This window comes from Gobio gobio, assembly GCF_949357685.1.
Source record: "Gobio gobio genome assembly, chromosome: 20".
In the NCBI taxonomy this organism is placed as follows: domain Eukaryota; kingdom Metazoa; phylum Chordata; class Actinopteri; order Cypriniformes; family Gobionidae; genus Gobio; species Gobio gobio.
Window position 1 is genome coordinate 9,846,057 of NC_137113.1, and position 17,871 is coordinate 9,863,927.

Below are 17,871 nucleotides of genomic sequence, written 5' to 3' on the forward strand. Positions count from 1 at the left end.
GATTTTTTTGTTGTTGTAAATATAATTTATTCTGAAGCAATATTCTCACCAGTGTTCAATCAGCTTTGACATATTTTAAATCTGCATATTTGTGATATTTTTAAAAAGGGCATTTCCCCCCTAATCTTATTAAATATAGGCTATGCTTCAGCTTTAATTTTATATTCTTAAATTTGATCAATATATTAAACTAGAATAAGATACTATAGGGCTGTTACCATTCAAATTAAATCATTTACACTGACAAATTACAACTGCATTATATAATGTTATGACATTGTTTTAAATATTGTTTGGAATATAAAAATTAGAAAAGTTGGAAAGAATGTTTAAACATGAAACTAAACTGCCAGTAGGTGGTGGCAGTTGACCGTCTGAATGAGTGAATCATTGAGTCGATTCGTTCAAACGGCTGATTCGTTCAGGAATGAGGCGTTTACGAATAGGTAAGTGAATCTTTGATTCAACCGATTCATTAAAAAATCATTCAGGCTGTGTTCGAAATCGCCCCCTATACCCTTAAATAGGGCACTATTTGAGTGAACATCAATTTGTAGTGGTGTCCGAAACAATAGTGGACGTTTTTGAGTGCACTCATTCAATCCCACCATGCACCGCAATAACGAGTGTACAGTAGATGTACACGCTGGAGAATATGCTTGTTCGATCGGCGTTTGACAGCAAAGTCCCGCGAGAGCATTTCGAGAGCAAACGAGAAACAACTCCTAATGCTTTTGAATCGTTCTCTCACTCAACCAAACGGTGTACTCTCAACGCACTGTGAGAGCCGCGCCCTGATGAATGAACATACCGCTGTCCGATTCGCCCTATGTACCCTCATTCTCCATTACTCCACTACTCCAAAAACGAGCCAACAAGCTTAAAGTTAACCCTATAACTCTTTACTTGTGTGGCACTGAACTTACTTGGAAAGGGGAATAATGAAGTAACTAATAAGCATTTAATAAAAAAATAACAATAATATGTATATAGTATAATATATACAGTATATATATAGTATAGTAGGCCTATATATTTCATACTTTATAGTAGGCTACTATTTATATCATGGGCGTCAGAAGCAAAAAAAAATTTGGTGGGTCCTTTAACAGAAACATTTTACTGGAGTAGATGCAATTTACATACAAATATATTTAAATATATCGCTTGTTTAAACGTCTGGTTGAGTAAGACACACCTACGGAATACACAATATTCATCAGCAGCACTAGTGTAGGGGTAAGACGCATGGCGTTAAGATTTGACGCAAATTGATCAGAGGTTCGAATCCGCCTTTTGCCAAACTCGCACTGATCCTTTTTTCCATCATATATCAGATCGGAAAGGAATTTCTTTTCTATGAATATGAAGAAAATATTAGAAAAGTGAAAATAAAGCTTCTAACGCGTTTAATCAGTGTTTATCAGGGTATGTAAACAGACGTGCTCAATTAGAGACGATACAAGTGAGTGGGTCCAATATCATTGGTCTTAAAAAGTGTGTGAGTCGATGCCATCTCCTGGCGAAACGCGGGAATTCATTCAATGCACGGCGCGACTCTCACAGTGCATTATGGGTATTCTCTAGCCGTCGAGCATACATCGGTTGCAAACTCGTTATTGTGGTGCATTGTGGGATTGAATGAGTGCAATTAATAACGTCCACTATGGTTTCGGACACCACTAAATGGCTGTTCCCTCAAATAGTGCCCACAGCTGAATCAATCATCCATCCATCTTCCGAACCGCACTGGTCCAGCCCAATATCATGCATACAGGTATAAATTATCCTTTGTAAGATGATTATTATATTGTTTGATTAAGGTTACATGCTAGTTTCCGTAGCAGAGTTCAGGATAAATCTTTTCATTATTACTGGAGCTGCCAAACAGCAAGCACAAACTGCAAAAACGGCAGCCTTTCCGGCGCACTTAGTGTCCGAAATCACTCACTCGTTTTCGAAGTGGACTATATCAGTGGACTAATGTAGGAAATAGTGAATGAGGGTATAGGGGGCGATTTCGGAAACAGCCTCAGTGACACACTGTTGCTGTGAGCTGCAATGTGGTTCTGCTTTGATCTTTGTTTGGAACTATTTTCGCTGCTGAAATAGAGCAAATACAGTCAATATTGCATCTAAAATGTAAGTGACTTGATGTTAATGAATTGTTTTGGAACTGTCATATGAAATCAGTGTCACGTTTCAGTCGTGATGGTATTCCAGAAAACAGCACTCTTGGTCGTGTGATGTTGTTTAACTGTGTCATATGTTATAAATATAAAAACGGCACATTTCAAGTGTTTACAGCAGTATGTTAACTGAGTTTCTCGGTGTGATGTAATCATGTTCATCATGTCCCGTTTTTGGTTCGTTTGAATGTCTTTGGTCCTTGTTGTGTACATATTTCATTTGTTTGGAAGTGGGCCGAGACCTATCTTTTTCAGCGGTCAACATCACAACATCAACGACTATGGGCAACATCACGACCATGACGAGAAAAAACAGGTTCGCTTGAGCATTCTGACCTTTTTAGAGTCGCATCTTTGGACATCATATCCCGTTTTTGGCTTGTTTGCATGTCTTTGGTCCTTGTTGTGTTCAGGGGTGTCGGACTGGGGGTAAAACCAGTAGTGATTGCCAGGGCCCCAAGGGCAGAGAGGGCCCTTGAAAAGTCTGCAATATATTTTCACATGGAACATGGTGGTCCATCAGGACTGCCTGTGCATAGGGCCGGGATCTTGTGCTACGCTCCTGGTTGTGTTCATATGTCATTTGTTTGGAAGTGGGCCGAGACCCATCTTTTCAGCGGTCCACTTGTTTTTGTGCGTACCAGGGTTCAGATGGCAGCACTTATTCAAATAAACCGCACTAACAGAGCAATCGCACCAGGGTTCGTTTTAATCTAACTAAACCTGCCAAGTGAGAACACACTGAACCTAAAAGACACCGAACCAAAAGGCAAAGGGATACATTCACAACCTGATTGGTCTGGTTGCTTTTATGACGTATTGCCTATTTCGCGACAGAACTTACCGAACATCCAAAAAAATGCTCTCTGCTGGGTTAAAAGCCCTCGTTGTATGTGCGTATCTACATATGATGGTATTTTGACCAGCTGAGAACTCCTGACTGGGGGTAAAACCAGTAGAGATTGCCAGGGCCCCAAGGGGAGCCCCCTATGCATAGGGCCCAGGATCTTGTGCTACACCCTGGTTGTGTTCCTAATTCATTTCTGTGGAAGTGGGCCGAGACCCATCTTTTCAGCGGTCTCGGTCCGCTTGTTTGGTGCGTACCAGGGTTCAGATGGCAGCACTTATTCAAATAAAGCACACTAACAGAGCAATCGCACCAGGGTTCGTTTTAATCTAACTAAACCTGCCAAGTGAGAACACACACTGAACCTAAAGATACCGAACCAAAAGGCATAGGGATCCGTTCACAACCTGACTGGCTTTTATGACGTAGTGCCTATTTCGCGACAGAACTTACCGAACATCCAAAACAATGCTGTGTGCTGGGTTAAAAGCGCTCGTTGTATGTGCGTTTGATGGTATTGTGAGCAGCTGAGAACTCTATTATAAAATTATAAAATGTAGCATCAAAACAGCGGCAGGAATCCCTCCGTCACACACACAAATGAAGATCTGCTGTGAGGAGATGCGGTTCTGACGCCTGTACTAAACTGCGATGGACAACATCACGACTATGACGAGAAAAAACAGGTTCGCTTGGGCATTCTGACCTTTTTAGAGTCTCATCTTCCTGTTTTTGGTTCGTTTACGTCTTTGGTCCGTGTTGCATTCATATATCATTCGAACCGCACCAGAGTTTGTTTGGAAGCAGAGACTCATCTTTTCAGCAGTCTCGGTCTGCACCAAGGTTCGGATGGCAGCGTTTACATTTATTCAAATGAACAGGCACTAACAGAGCAATCGCACCAGGGTTCGTTTTAATCAAATCGAACATGCCAAGTGTGAACACACCCTTAGATGAATATTTTATTGCACTTTCATAGCTGAGAAGCTCATTGTGATTCTCAGAAATGTTTAATTTAATTATCAAGTTTGTCTCTGATATTTTTTTAAACAAAATTCCTTGAGATAAATAAAAAGACAATTGTTCACAAAGAGCAAGAGTGATAATGTAATTAGAAAATATTTACCTTGAGTGCACATTATGTCATTTAGGATAAAAGTGTCCGCTATTCAAGAAATTAATGAAACATTTTGATGAATAAATCGGAGCACAGTTTGAGACAGTTTAGCTCTTTTTCTGAGGCTCTAGAGGAGATAAATGCATATCTCTGAGCAGCAGACTTATGCAAAAGTCTCCATTTGATCTCATCACTGTCTAGGGAAAACAACCGATATATTGAAGTGGTCTCATTTTTCATTCACATGCTGGAATATCATTATCATATAGAAGACTGAATGTGTGTCATTCGTGCTTGGTGTAAGGGTAATTACTGTGATTAAAATCTACAGCAGAAGAGTCACGGGACTCCATTTATATTACTTCCAGTGATTTCTATCATCTCATAGATTATACACTCCAAATACGGTCCCTCTTCGAAATGTAAATATTATAATCTTGCTTGTGCTTGTTTCTGTTCTCTTGCAAGAGTAGCTTTTATAAAGGGATAGTTTCTCCCAGAAAATACATTTCTGTCATCATTTACTCACCCTCGTTTTGTACCGAACATGTATTGTTTTATTCTGTGTAAAACAAAGGGCGAATCTTTGAAGATTCCATGCAATTACAAAGCATCAAAAAGAGCATACAAGCATCATAAAGGAATCAGTGAGCTATACGGCAAGTCTCCCGAAAGCATTAGACGAGCTTTGTGTAAGGAACACACTGAAATTTAAGCTGAAAATCTTGACATTTACCCTCCTTAGCATGTTAAAGAGTTTAAATGATTATGTAATTTTCAGTAGAAAATGAACTCCAGATGTCACAAAATGCCAAGTCACTAAACCTAACAACAAAAGCAATGTTAAACGTTATGGACGTTGTTGGAAATCAGCCAAAAATCAACCTTATTAATTATTCATGCCCTAGTGCATAATAGAGACAGAGTGACATGCGTCATAATCTGAAGGCCACGCCCACCAGGGGGCAAAACAATCAAACCGTCTCCATTGACTTTGCATTGCGTGAGGCTGCATCCTTGTCATTTCGGACTTATAACAAAAAACAGAACAATGTCTAAAAGCGGATATGTGACAAAGTGTACAGCAAACAAGCTAGACAAAACCCACAACCAAAAACCCAGAAGTTTTTATAAGCTATTGACCCAAAAAACGAGCGTTTAAGGACAAAAAAGTGGATACAGGCTATTTAGACAGAGCGCGACACGTTATATTACACTCAGAAGTACAATCACTAGAGGGGAACGTAATCAGAGACAGGAAATATAACATATAAACCTGACATTTGGATATTCGACTTAACAGTGACAACATATTTACTGCACACATAGGCATACTGAGACATACTGAGTGTCAGGATCCCAAAATTGACCCATTCTTCCTGCTGAAGCGTCACGTTTTACTGCCTTTATCCACTTTTGTCTCCTTAAACTCTCGTTTTTTTGGGTCGACAGCTTATAAAAACGTATTTTTGTGTTTTTTAGCTTGTTTGCAGTACACTTTGTCACATATCAGCTTTTAGACATTGTTCTGTTTTTTGTTATAAGTCCGAAATGACAAGGATGCAGCCTCACGCAATGCAAAGTCAATGGAGAGCGTTGGATTGCCCGGTGTGGGCGTGGCCTAAATACGCTCTGTCTCTATGGGAACACCAGTATCAGAAATATTTAGTAGGTTTTACTTAATTTTAGCTTTAATTTCTACAAGCTTAAATTGACTACAAATATAGAATTTACTTTACTTTTTGAGTTCTTGCATGAACTCATTTTTTCATGTAGATATTACTGAAATTTGGTAGAGTGTTTTCTGTAGTATTTACTTCCCCACAAAATCATTTTTATCAAGGGGAAGATTATGAGTGCAACCTCCAACATTCTTACATGTGGAGGATATAGTGGACTCCCTTTTAATGATCTCTTACAGTGTTTCTACTTCAGCTTGAAAGCTTTGGGCCTCATTCATTTTAATTGCATGGAAAGAACCAACAACCAGCAGTCTTCAGTTTTCACCTTTTTCTAAAAAAAATAGAAAGTCATACAGGTTTGGAACAACATGAGGTTGAGTAAATAGTTTTCATTTCTGTGCAAACTATTCCTTACGTGCTTAGAGGTGCGATCTTTGACTGTTAACAGACTTGCAGAGCTGATTTCACAGCAGCGGGAGGGCAAGCGATTTTCAAAGTGAGAAAAAGAACGGCAGTCCGTTTCTCATGAGTGCACAAGGCATTTATTGCAGAGACTGTCTTGGCAAACTAATTTGCAAGTTATTAAAGAGGCAAAGCTATACCAGCGTGGTTTCTGGTGGTACCCACCTTCCTCTGTTGCCATGACAGTGATGTTGTGCCAGGGCGTGTCCTCCCGGTCCAGGAGCTGAGTCGTTCGAATGACTCCGCTGATGGATTCAATATCGAAATACACCTCTTTGTCTTCTCTGCGCTCGATGAAATACCTAAATATAGAAGAGAGAGCATGAATACTGCATGAGCCTTTCTGTCTTTCACCCCTCTACATCATAGCTGTGGCATTAAGAGCAAAGACAGCTGGGATATGCATTATTATCAGAAAGCTTGCATTGATGTACATGGCTGGGTCGTGAAACCCTGCCAACTTCATGTGTGGCATGACTTAACGGCGGGGATACTCGACTTTACAAAGCTCAGCATAAAGGACCATATTATTAATTTATATACTAATTCTTTTCTGTTTTATTGAACAAAAGCACAAAAGCTTATATCACACTGTGAGTAATTATACATCATGCCACCAAGCTCTCTGACAGATCACTGTAAAAATACAGAGTGGAATATATAATGTGAAAAAACAGTGATTTCATGGAAAGCTGACAGGTAAAGATGGAATATAGTAGGGGGTTCATTAATATCAAAAGAATAATGCACTAAAAACAAAAGAGTTCTTTTCACAGTTTCTAATTGAATGAGCTTACATAATGTTTGTCTGACTGTATTGAGCATTAATATTGTTCAATAAAGTTCATTTTGTTCACATGATTTCTCTAAATGATTAATCACCACGGTACACGGCAAACAGGGTCATTTTCAGTGAGATTTATGAGTGGTTTTAGGTATATGCGCAGATGTGTATTAATATTCCGGTTGAAATGACGGCTATAGATAACCACAGACCTGGCACAACCTTAAAAAAGGAAGGAAAACGTAAAAACGACAGGAGAAAATCTGCAAGGAGAAGCCTTAGTTGGACATAATTAACAAATCCTCAAGTGACATGCTTGGTACAGACGCTCAAAGGAAGGACTGTCAGATTATCTTTCCAAGTATGAATGTGAAATTAAACCACATTTGCATTTCCTGAAGTAAATACTTGAGTGTGCAAGGCAGCCGGAAATTAATGTTAACATTTTATGTAAACTTATGATTCTAGCTTTGACTCTGCTGTTTTGCGCTTGTAGCTAAGGGGTCAAGGTTCACTGGTTAGCATGATTGAGTTAGCTAGCAGATCCCCCCAAAAATATTATTAAAGGTCCCTTTTTTCGTGTTTTTTTGAAGCTTTGATTGTGTTTACAGTGTGCAATATAACATGTGTTCATGTTTCATGTGTAAAAAAACACAGTATTTTTCACACCATTTACTTATCTGTATACTGCTGTTTTCACTGTCCTCAAAACGGCCTGAGAATTTCCTCGTTCTATGAAGTCCCTCCTTCAGAAATACGTAACGAGTTCTGATTGTGCCAGCGATTCCCGTGTTGTGATTCGACAGCAGCTTAGGGCACGTTGCCGGAAAGGTCACGCCTCTTACCATAACGGGGAGATGAACGCGCTCAAACTACAGCCCCTGAAGGCCAAACAAAGGTGATTTGACCCCGGGATGAAAATAACAGCGTCTGAACGACATGGCGACAAACCGAACCGAACGCAACCCTTCCTCTTCTCCACGAGGGAGCAACAAGACCACGCCCCCTTTTTCGCGGATTCTTGTGGGCGGAGGTTAGTCAACAAACTGTTCTACTGACGTAATTAAAGCAGGATGTACAGGGATGTAGTCCAAACCGGCCGTTTGCTGTAGGCTTTGAAAGGGAACTTCTGTTAAATAAAATATCTCGCTTGGCATTGAACTTTGAGCTTTATAATTTTACAGGTATTATTTATGCTCTAACAGCAACATTACACACTAACTAAAGTTTGAAAAATGGGATCACGAAGAACAGGAACTTTAAAGTATTCGACCTGAGTATAGTTTTACATATCATCATCCCAGTCTATTCTTTAAAGTTGCACATTAATTTGACAATAAATGTGACACACCCCGTTTTCCGCTTTTCTGGTTACGCTAGTGCTGTATATACAGCGATCAGGCATAACATTATGAATAACCCTGATTATCTCTTCATCACGGCACCTGTTAGTGGGTGGGATATATTAGGCAGCAAGTGAACATTTTGTCCCCAAAGTTGATGTGTTAGAAGCAGGAAAAATGGGCAAGCGTAAGGATTTGAGCGAGTTTGACAAGGGCCAAAATATGATGGCTAGACGACTGGATCAGAGCATCTCCAAAACTGCAGCTTTTGTGGGGTGTTCCCGGTCTGCAGTGGTCAGTATCTATCAAATGGAACAGTGGTGAACCGGCGACAGGGTCATGGCCAGACAAGGCTCATTGATGCATGTGGGGGGTGAAGGCTGGCTTGTGTGGTCCGATCAAACAGACGAGCTACTGTAGCTCAAAATGCACAAGAAGTTAATTCTGGTTCTGATAGAAAGGTGTCAGAATACACAGTGCATCGCAGTTTGATGTGTATGGGGCTACATAGCCACAGACCAGTCAGGGTGCCCATGCTGACCCCTGTCCACCACCGAAGGCGCCAACAGTGGGCACGTGAGCATCAGAACTGGACAATGAGTTTGAGGTGTTGACTTGGCCTCCAAATTCCTCAGATCTCAATCCAATCGAGCATCTGTGGGATGTGCTGAACAAACAAGTCCGATCCATGGAGGCCCCACCTCGCAACTTACAGGACTTAAAGGATCTGCTGCTAACATCTTGGTGCCAGATACCACAGCACACCTTCAGGGATCTAGTGGAGTCCATGCCTCGACGGGTCAGGGCTGTTTTGACAGCAAAAGGGGGACCAATATATATACATATATATATATATATATGAAAAATGTCAGTATAGTGTTTGCCACCCAACATCCCTCAGACATGCTTAAGTACTCTAAAAAATATTTCTGTTTAGCCTTTATCATGTTAACTTAGGAGAAATACATGAGACACAAAAATGTCTCATCAAAACACAAAACATCATCCCGAAATCTCTGTTAATTCAACACCAGGGTGTCCATTGTGAAGAATATGCCTTTAAAAAACATTTTCACTGCAGCATCTCATGAGACAAATGCTTTACATGAAATATGATAATGATCAGATGCATCATTATGGATAGGAACAAAACTAAGGCGATAACAGTGACCTTGCTTATTTTTCCATAACGCTAATGCTGATTCTCAAACTTCAATGCCATTTTATTTTTATGCTAATGGTTACATACTGCGGTATAAATTCTTGAACGGGAATGAAATGCTGTTTTTTATGGGGAATGCAGATTAAAATCGGAGGAACAGAAATGCAATAAATGGACTGAATTTTTTGTGTTAATGTGTTATCCTTCAACACAGACCTGGGATTATTTATGAGACTTTTCTCTTGTTTTCTCTTATGTCTTTTATTTATCTATTTATCATATGTTCGTGTGAAACCGACAATCTCACTCACATCAACCAATGAGAATCCCAGCATTTGCATGACCGTGAGAGTTATGGCCTCTCCGTCACGCACGGCCTGTGAAGGTTCATTCAAAGATGGCTTGAAAACACACTTCCTCAACCCACCAGTACAGAGAGATGCTAATAAACCATACAGGTCATATCTCATTACCACAAGAAAATGTGCAACGTCCTTGACTGCATGAGGCATGAGAGAGAAATAACAATGAGGATCTTACACTTTATGCGTTTTCCTGCCGATGAAAGGAGAATTCTGACATTTTATTTTTCATTCCTGTTGTTCGCTTGCGTGTCATCTGAATTGTTATTTTCTCCATGTTCTGTAGACTATGATGTGCACAACATTGTCTTTCATATTAAGAATACTCCATTTCTTTTGTTTACTAAAATTTCTTTCATACATAATATGAATCTTATGGACTTTACACATTGGGTTATGTTGCATATTGAGCAGAAACCTTGTATCTCCATATTTCATCTTTTTTTTCATAAATCATTAATGTTGGTCACCATTTAAGTCTGTCTGTGGGTTATGCAAATATTTAACCTATGAAAAGTATTAAAAAGAGCTATCTAAACCTCGTAACTCCATTGGATCCTCAAACTGTCATAACTCCACACCGCCTCTATCTTAAATGAAGTGGCGCGCACATTTTGGACCATCTCTGCTTGTTTGCAATGCAAAGGTAAATAAAAAACTGGTTGTTTTAATAAGTACAGCGATATATATATATTTGGCCAAATTAAAAACTGAGTGCCTGCATAGCTACAATAAACTTGTAGGCTGATGAAAACATAATGCAATGTACGTACTCAGATGTGGCCCTTTTCACTATCCACTTTTGTCTCCTTAAACTCTCGTTTTTTGGGTCAACAGCTTATAAAAACGTATTTTTGTGTTTTTTAGCTTGTTTGCAGTACACTTTGTCACATATCAGCTTTTAGACATTGTTCTGTTTTTTGTTATAAGTCCGAAATGACAAGGATGCAGCCTCACGCAATGCAAAGTCAACGGAGAGCGTTGGATTACCCCCCCCCCCCCCGGTGTGGGCGTGGCCTAAATACGCTCTGTCTCTATGGGAACACCAGTATCAGAAATATTTAGTAGGTTTTACTTAATTTTAGCTTTAATTTCTACAAGCTTAAATTGACTACAAATATAGAATTTACTTTATTTTTTGAGTTCTTGCATGAACTCATTTTTTCATGTAGATATTACAGAAATTTGGTAGAGTGTTTTCACCGTGTTTTACAGCGATATATATATATATATATATATAATTAAAAACTGAGTGCCTGCATAGCTACAATAAACTTGTAGGCTGATGAAAACATAATGCAATGTACGTACTCAGATGTGGCCCTTCTAATGATAAATAAAACACGCATGTCCAACATTTGCGATTTTGGTAAAATGTTAATAATATAATGATACACGCAAGTGTCTGACCATATATAAATCCACAATTGTTGGTTTTCATTCGACTTTGACGATATTGTTCATACTTTACTGTTTAGGAAATAATCCTGGGTATATTGACATATTTCTCATATGCATTTGTAAACCCAGGGTTGATGTTTTTCTTTGCATAATTACATATTTAAAACATTGATCAGTCAAACACACAGCCAAGCTTTGTGCCATTTCCAGACTGCCTTGACAATAGATGATTCTATATCTGAATATTTGTAAAAAAAAAATGTTTTTAGTGAATATTGTGTTAAAATAATTAATTTAATAGCAGAATAAGTTCAAATATGCGTTAAAACAATGATATAATAATTAAATACTGGAAATATATCACATCAGATATGCTGCCCAATAGACATTGATAATGTGTTTACCAGAACCACTGAAATCCTCTCTATTGGCTTCTCTAGGCAAGCAGCGTGATATCAGCACAAAAGGAATGCCGTTTTTATGAGCTGGCCTGCAAACCTCTCTTTCATTAAAGTGTGTGGAGGTAATTGAGCCTTTGGCAGCAGTGTTTCACTAACATGCTAACATGGGGTGACTTAACTGCTCTAATTAACATTATCCTCCATAGAGAGAGAGGGAGAGAGAGAGAGAGAGAGGGAGAGAGAGAGTCAAAACAGTAAAAGATCATTGTATGTCATATCAACTCAATGTCATCCTATTAAATTCAACCTTTACAGAGATATGTGAGGAATGGGAGGGCACGACAGAGAGAGAGAGAGAAATAGATAAACAGAAAAAAAATTATTTATTAAACATTAATTATTTAACTATATAATTATATAATTAACCCTGATTTAGTAAAATCTTGCAAGTGCAAATTCTAACAAATTGTGTGTTTTGAAGGCTTATTGCAAGTGATTTACTATGAATTGCACAAATAGCCACATATACTAGGTTAGACATTTTTTTTGATAATACACTCTAAAAAATGCTGGGTTAAAAACAACCCAAGTTGGGTTGAAAATGGACTAACCCAGCAATTGGGTTGTTTTTACCCAGTGAATGGTTCGTTTTAACCCAGTGGTTGGGTTAAATGTTTGCTTAAAATAACCCAATCGCTGGGTTAGTCAATTTTCAACCCAACTTGGGTTGTTTTTAACCCAGCATTTTTTAGAGTGAATAAATTTAATACTGTATACACACCTTAATAATAATATTTATAATATAATCTTACAATGTATATACTGTAATAGTTGTACAAAGTTATTTAAAGGCACAATATGTTTTTAAAATATAAAAATATCCAAAAACCACTAGAACGCTGTTATATATTTTGCTGACTTTGTACAAAAAAGGGTGGCATAATTATCCCAGTCAAAATGTTATCAAAATAGCATCATATCTGAAGCTGCAGTGTACTAACATTATCCCAAATGTTTCCAAGAATGTTTAAATCCAGAGAAATAAGCAATTTTAACCAGGACACAGACTGTGACTGTGCATCGCCTATCAATGACATCATACCCGCATTAACCTCGATTTCCGTTTTTATTTTGTAGAAACCATGGAAACACCAAAGATGCGTTAATATATTATGTTTTATTAGACAGATGAGATAGCCTAGATATCTAGACGCACCCTAGCGGCAGCAAATCTAATTTGCAGCCAGGGCATCTAGCAACTCTTCGTTGGCTTGCGAGCTGGAAAAACCAAACTCTGCTCAGGCCAATCACATCTTGTATAGAGTCGGTGGGCGGGCTTAACATAATGGCGGTAGAGTTACCGCGGTTCCGCGTGCTACTTGTAAACAAAGAAGCTGGCGAACAGTGGTCTTTCCAATCGACTTTGGCCGCGACTCCGGAAGACTTGGAGTTAAGCTTTTCTTTGAGAAAAGAACAAAGAACGTCTCTGAAGTCATTCTTAAAAAAGGAAGATGTGTTCGGAGTTTTGCCGACCGGACACGCCAAAAGTTGAATCTATCAACTAGCTCCGCTTCACCTTCTTCGTTGCTCTGATTGGTTGTAGCGCTATCCTATTGCAACCATTTATCCCACATACGCATGACCGGAAAAAGTGGAAGCGGCATAATAAAAGCTCTGCGAAATCCAGGCCTCATCAATCTACGCCTTTGTTTTGAATACGCGAATAGGCGTAAAGTTACACATTGTGGCTTTAATGTTTGTATTTGTCCGAAAACAGGACATTTTTCAAAATAGTATGTATATAAAGAATATCCATTTAAATAATTTGCTAAATATGTGGTTAAGTAGAGTTAATAAAATAAAATAATAATTATTGATAATAATAGTATCACAGGGTGTTTTGGTGACGGTTCATGTTCATGTTTCATGTTTTCTGTTTATCATGTTCACTGTCATGTTTCTCAGTTGTCATGGACTTCCAGGGGCCTATACCATGAAGCCGGTTTAGCTGGCTAGCCAGATATGTTTAATCTTAGTTTGTGCAAATCCTGGGTTTTGGGTACCATTAAAATGGTTTGGCTTTTACCAGTGTTCATCTCCATAGTAACTTACGCTCCACGGCTAACCTGCTCCAGGGCAGGTTATGTTCTGGATAAGAGATCAAACTGAAATTGGACCAATCAGCTGTGAGCAAAGTGACACACCTCTGATGCAATAAAGTCACTCCCCCTGTTTCTACTCCAAATTACAGGTCACTACATAGCAAATGGCCATTAAAGACTAAAGCGTCTGGCTTTTAACAATGCTTATTTATAATAATAATAATTTTGAATGATTTAGATATAATTTATGTAATTATTATACCCGTAATCAATTACACGTGTATCATTTTAGTTAATCAATCATTAATAGGCACTTAGTTTAAATTAATATAAATAGCCTATACAAAGGTCAGAAAAATAAGCTTTAAAATCAATAAATAAAGCTTTACAAATTACTACATGCAAGCTTAAATGTTCAATTCTCTATATATCAACTAAACTAACTTCATAACTTTTACTTGCATTGACGTAGTGAATATTTTCTTTAAGTTGTACTCTTTTATTGACAGCTCTTTTCTTCTTGCTGTGTAAATTTGTTTAAATTCTTAATATTTTTCAATCATGTAATATTCTGCAGAAGAGAAAAATGAATCTCGCTGCTTCTCTCGCGAGAAGTGAATCTCAGTTTTACTGATCCACAGCGTGTGATTGGCTGTTCATTACTGATGTTACAGCTAAACTCCTAAACTCAGGATCAAAGCCTGACTTGACAGAGAAAGCTGATGATCAGCATCATGGGACCAACAAAGCGTGAATAGATTGGTTTGGTTTGTCAACTCTAAACTAATCCTGTGACCCTGAGTTTGTTAAACTACCACATGAGGGCAAGGGAATCACATGACAAGACCAGGGGCACGTTCAAAGCTCAAACCGGTGCGCAACGTTTTGCTACGGTTTCCGGTTGAACGTCATGTTTCCTGGAAACGGTGTGCAACGGGTTTGAGATGCGTTTGATCTCGCTTGGTGGGTGTGTCAAAAATGACAGCCCAATCAGCAGCAAAATGTATATAAACCACGCAGTATTAAAGAGACAGCTCACACAATGGAAGTAAAGTTGTTTAATGTGTCCGCTGGTATTAGAAGACATGATTGTCGTAAGAGTTTAATATATATATATATATATATATATATATATATATATATATATATATATATATATATATATATATATATATATATATATATATATATATATATATATATATATATATATATATATATATATATCAACATGATGATGTATTTATTTATATCTTTAGCTTAATTGCAAGGCAAGTTTATTTATATACCAAATTTCATATATGGTAATTGCTTGACATAAAGTGAGAAAGAAAATACAAGCTATTAAAAAAGTAAGAACTAGAAATAAAATGATTTAAGTTAGAATTGATTACCAGGAGATGAAAAAGGTTCATTAAATGGGATTGGGATGTTGTCTTTTATTCTGGACGGCAAGGGCAGTGATTGCATGTATTTTGCTGTATTAAACACGTATTTATATCGATTTCATCAGGCTCCGAAAATTCAACAAAAAGAACACAAAGAATGGCCTTCTCGGCTGCCATAGTTACAACTCTTGCGTCAACAGAACAGGGTGTTCAACGCAGCACCGTTACCGTTTAAAAAACGTTTTGCAATGTTTTGTCGGGGCTGAACGCAGCCCAGGGGCCTCCTGGTCTTGTCATGTGATTCCCTTGCCCTCATGTGATCCTGCCATGTGTTCTTGTCATGTCATTGGTTCATTGTTTAACCAATGTTCACAGGTGTCCCTTGTCCTGTCATTAGCCCATGTGTATTTAGCCCTCATGTTTGCCATGTGTCGTTGTCTTTTATTGAATGTGTAACCCACTGTTGGGGAGTCTGTTTATGTCAAGTCAAGTCTGTTGGAGTCAAGTTTTTGTTTATTGCGTTGTATTTTGGTTAATAAAGAAACTGCACTTGCCTCAAGTGGATCATATGTTACAAATACAACCCCAAATCAGAAAAAGTTGGGACAGTATGGAAAACGCAAATAAAAAAAAAAGTGATTTCTAAATTTACTTTGACTTGTATTTCATTGCAGACAATATGAACACAAAATATTTCATGTTTTGTCTGGTCAACTTCATGTCATTTGTAAATATGCATCCTTTCCTGTCATTCAGACCTGCAACACATTTAAAAAAAAGTTGGGACAGGAGCAATTTAGGGCTAGTAATGAGGTAAAATGGTTAAATAATTATGTGATTTGAAACAGGTGATGTCAACAGGTGATTGTAATTATGATTTGGTACAAAAGCAGCATCCACGAAAGGTCTAATCCTTCAGGAGCAAAGATGGGCCGAGGATCGCCAGTTTGCCAACAAATACGTGAGAAAATTATTGAAATGTTTAAAAACAATGTTCCTCAAAGAAAGATAGGAAGAGATTTGGATATTTCACATTCAACAGGGCATAACATAATTAAAAGATTCAAGGAATCTGGAGGAATTTCAGTGCGTAAAGGACAAGGGCGCAAGCCTAAGCTGAACAACCGTGATCTCCGATCCCTCAGGCGGCACTGCATCAAGAATCGTCATTCATCTATAAGCGATATCACCACATGGGCTCAGGACTACTTTCGCAAACCTTTGTCAAGTACCACAATACGTAGTTACATCCACAAATGCCAGTTAAAACTGTACTGTGCCAAAAGGAAGCCCTATGTTAACAGTTTCCAGAAGCGCCGTCGACTTCTCTGAGCTCGGAGGCATCTGGGATGGACCATCACACAGTGGAAACGTGTACTGTGGTCAGATGAATCAGTATTTCAGGTATTTTTTGGGAGGAATGGACGCCGTGTGCTCCGGACCAAAGAAGAAAAGGATCATCCAGACTGTTACCAGCAACAAGTCCAAAAGCCAGGGTCTGTCATGGTATGGGGTTGTGTCAGTGCCATTGGCAAAGGTAACTTGCACTTCTGTGAAGGCACCATTAATGCTGAAAAGTACATAGAGATTTTGGAGCATAATATGCTGCCTTCAAGAAGACATCTTTTCCAGGGACGTACATGCATATTTCAACAAGACAATGCAAAACCACATTCTGCACACATTACAAAGTCCTGGCTGCGGAGGAAGAGGGTACGGGTACTTGACTGGCCTGCCTGCAGTCCCGACCTGTCTCCAATAGAGAATGTGTGGCGCATTTTGAAGCGCAAATTACGACAACGAAGACCCCGTACTGTTGCCCACCTTAAGACTTGTTTGCAGGAAGAATGGGACAAAATTACACCTGAAACACTTCATCACTTGGTGTCTTCAGTCCCTAAAAGTCTTTTAAGTGTTGTGAAAAGGAATGGCAACATTACAAAGTGGTACATGCTTTACTGTCCCAACTTTTTTTGAAATGTGTTGCAGGTCTGAATGACAGGAAAGGATGCATATTTACAAATGACATGAAGTTGACCAGACAAAACATGAAATATTTTTTGTTCATATTGTCTGCAATGAAATACAAGTCAAAGTAAATTTAGAAATCACTTTTTTTTCACAGTTTTCCATACTGTCCCAACTTTTTCTGATTTGGGGTTGTAGTAGCAATTTTTTTTACAAAATTATAAAAACGGCCATATTAATGAGCTCAGACATTTTTGATAGATTATGATAGTTGTCTAATCGACTATATAAATCAGGGCCATACAGCATTACGTGACATTTTTGGCCTGCGTATAATTGTATTCTCGGTCGGAGTGTTATTTTAGCCCTTCACATCTTCTCACCTGACAGGGATGTTTTTGCTGTCTGGGTCTCTCGCTGTGACGGCTCCCACTTCAGTGCCAACCTTTGCGTTCTCGTACACCTCCATAATGTAATAATCCATGGAGAAAACCGGCGGCTCATCCACGTCTCCGACTGTGATCTTGAGCGTGGCGTCATCTTTGAACGAGCCCAGATAAGACAAGCGTGGGTCCAGGTGTGTGTTCTCTGCAGCGATGTGAAGGCTGTACTGCTTCTTCTTTTCATAATTCAGAGGCTGAGAAGAGAAAACAGGAAACTTAG

The 17,871-nt window shown here is 38.6% G+C and overlaps 1 protein-coding gene across 3 annotated transcripts in view; it reads right to left on the minus strand.

The window, feature by feature from the left end:
• The window catches only part of LOC307117044 (cadherin-18), a 234,164-nt gene that overhangs the window by 40,614 nt on the left and 175,679 nt on the right, over window positions 1–17,871 (minus strand). For all 3 annotated transcript variants that reach the window (XM_079801713.1, XM_079801711.1, XM_079801712.1), the window contains 2 exons: window positions 17,592–17,845; window positions 6,463–6,599 (listed from right to left, as the gene is read on the minus strand). In XM_079801713.1, the coding sequence (XP_079657839.1) occupies window positions 6,463–6,599; window positions 17,592–17,845 (391 nt within the window). The remainder of the gene's footprint in view (window positions 1–6,462; window positions 6,600–17,591; window positions 17,846–17,871) is intronic.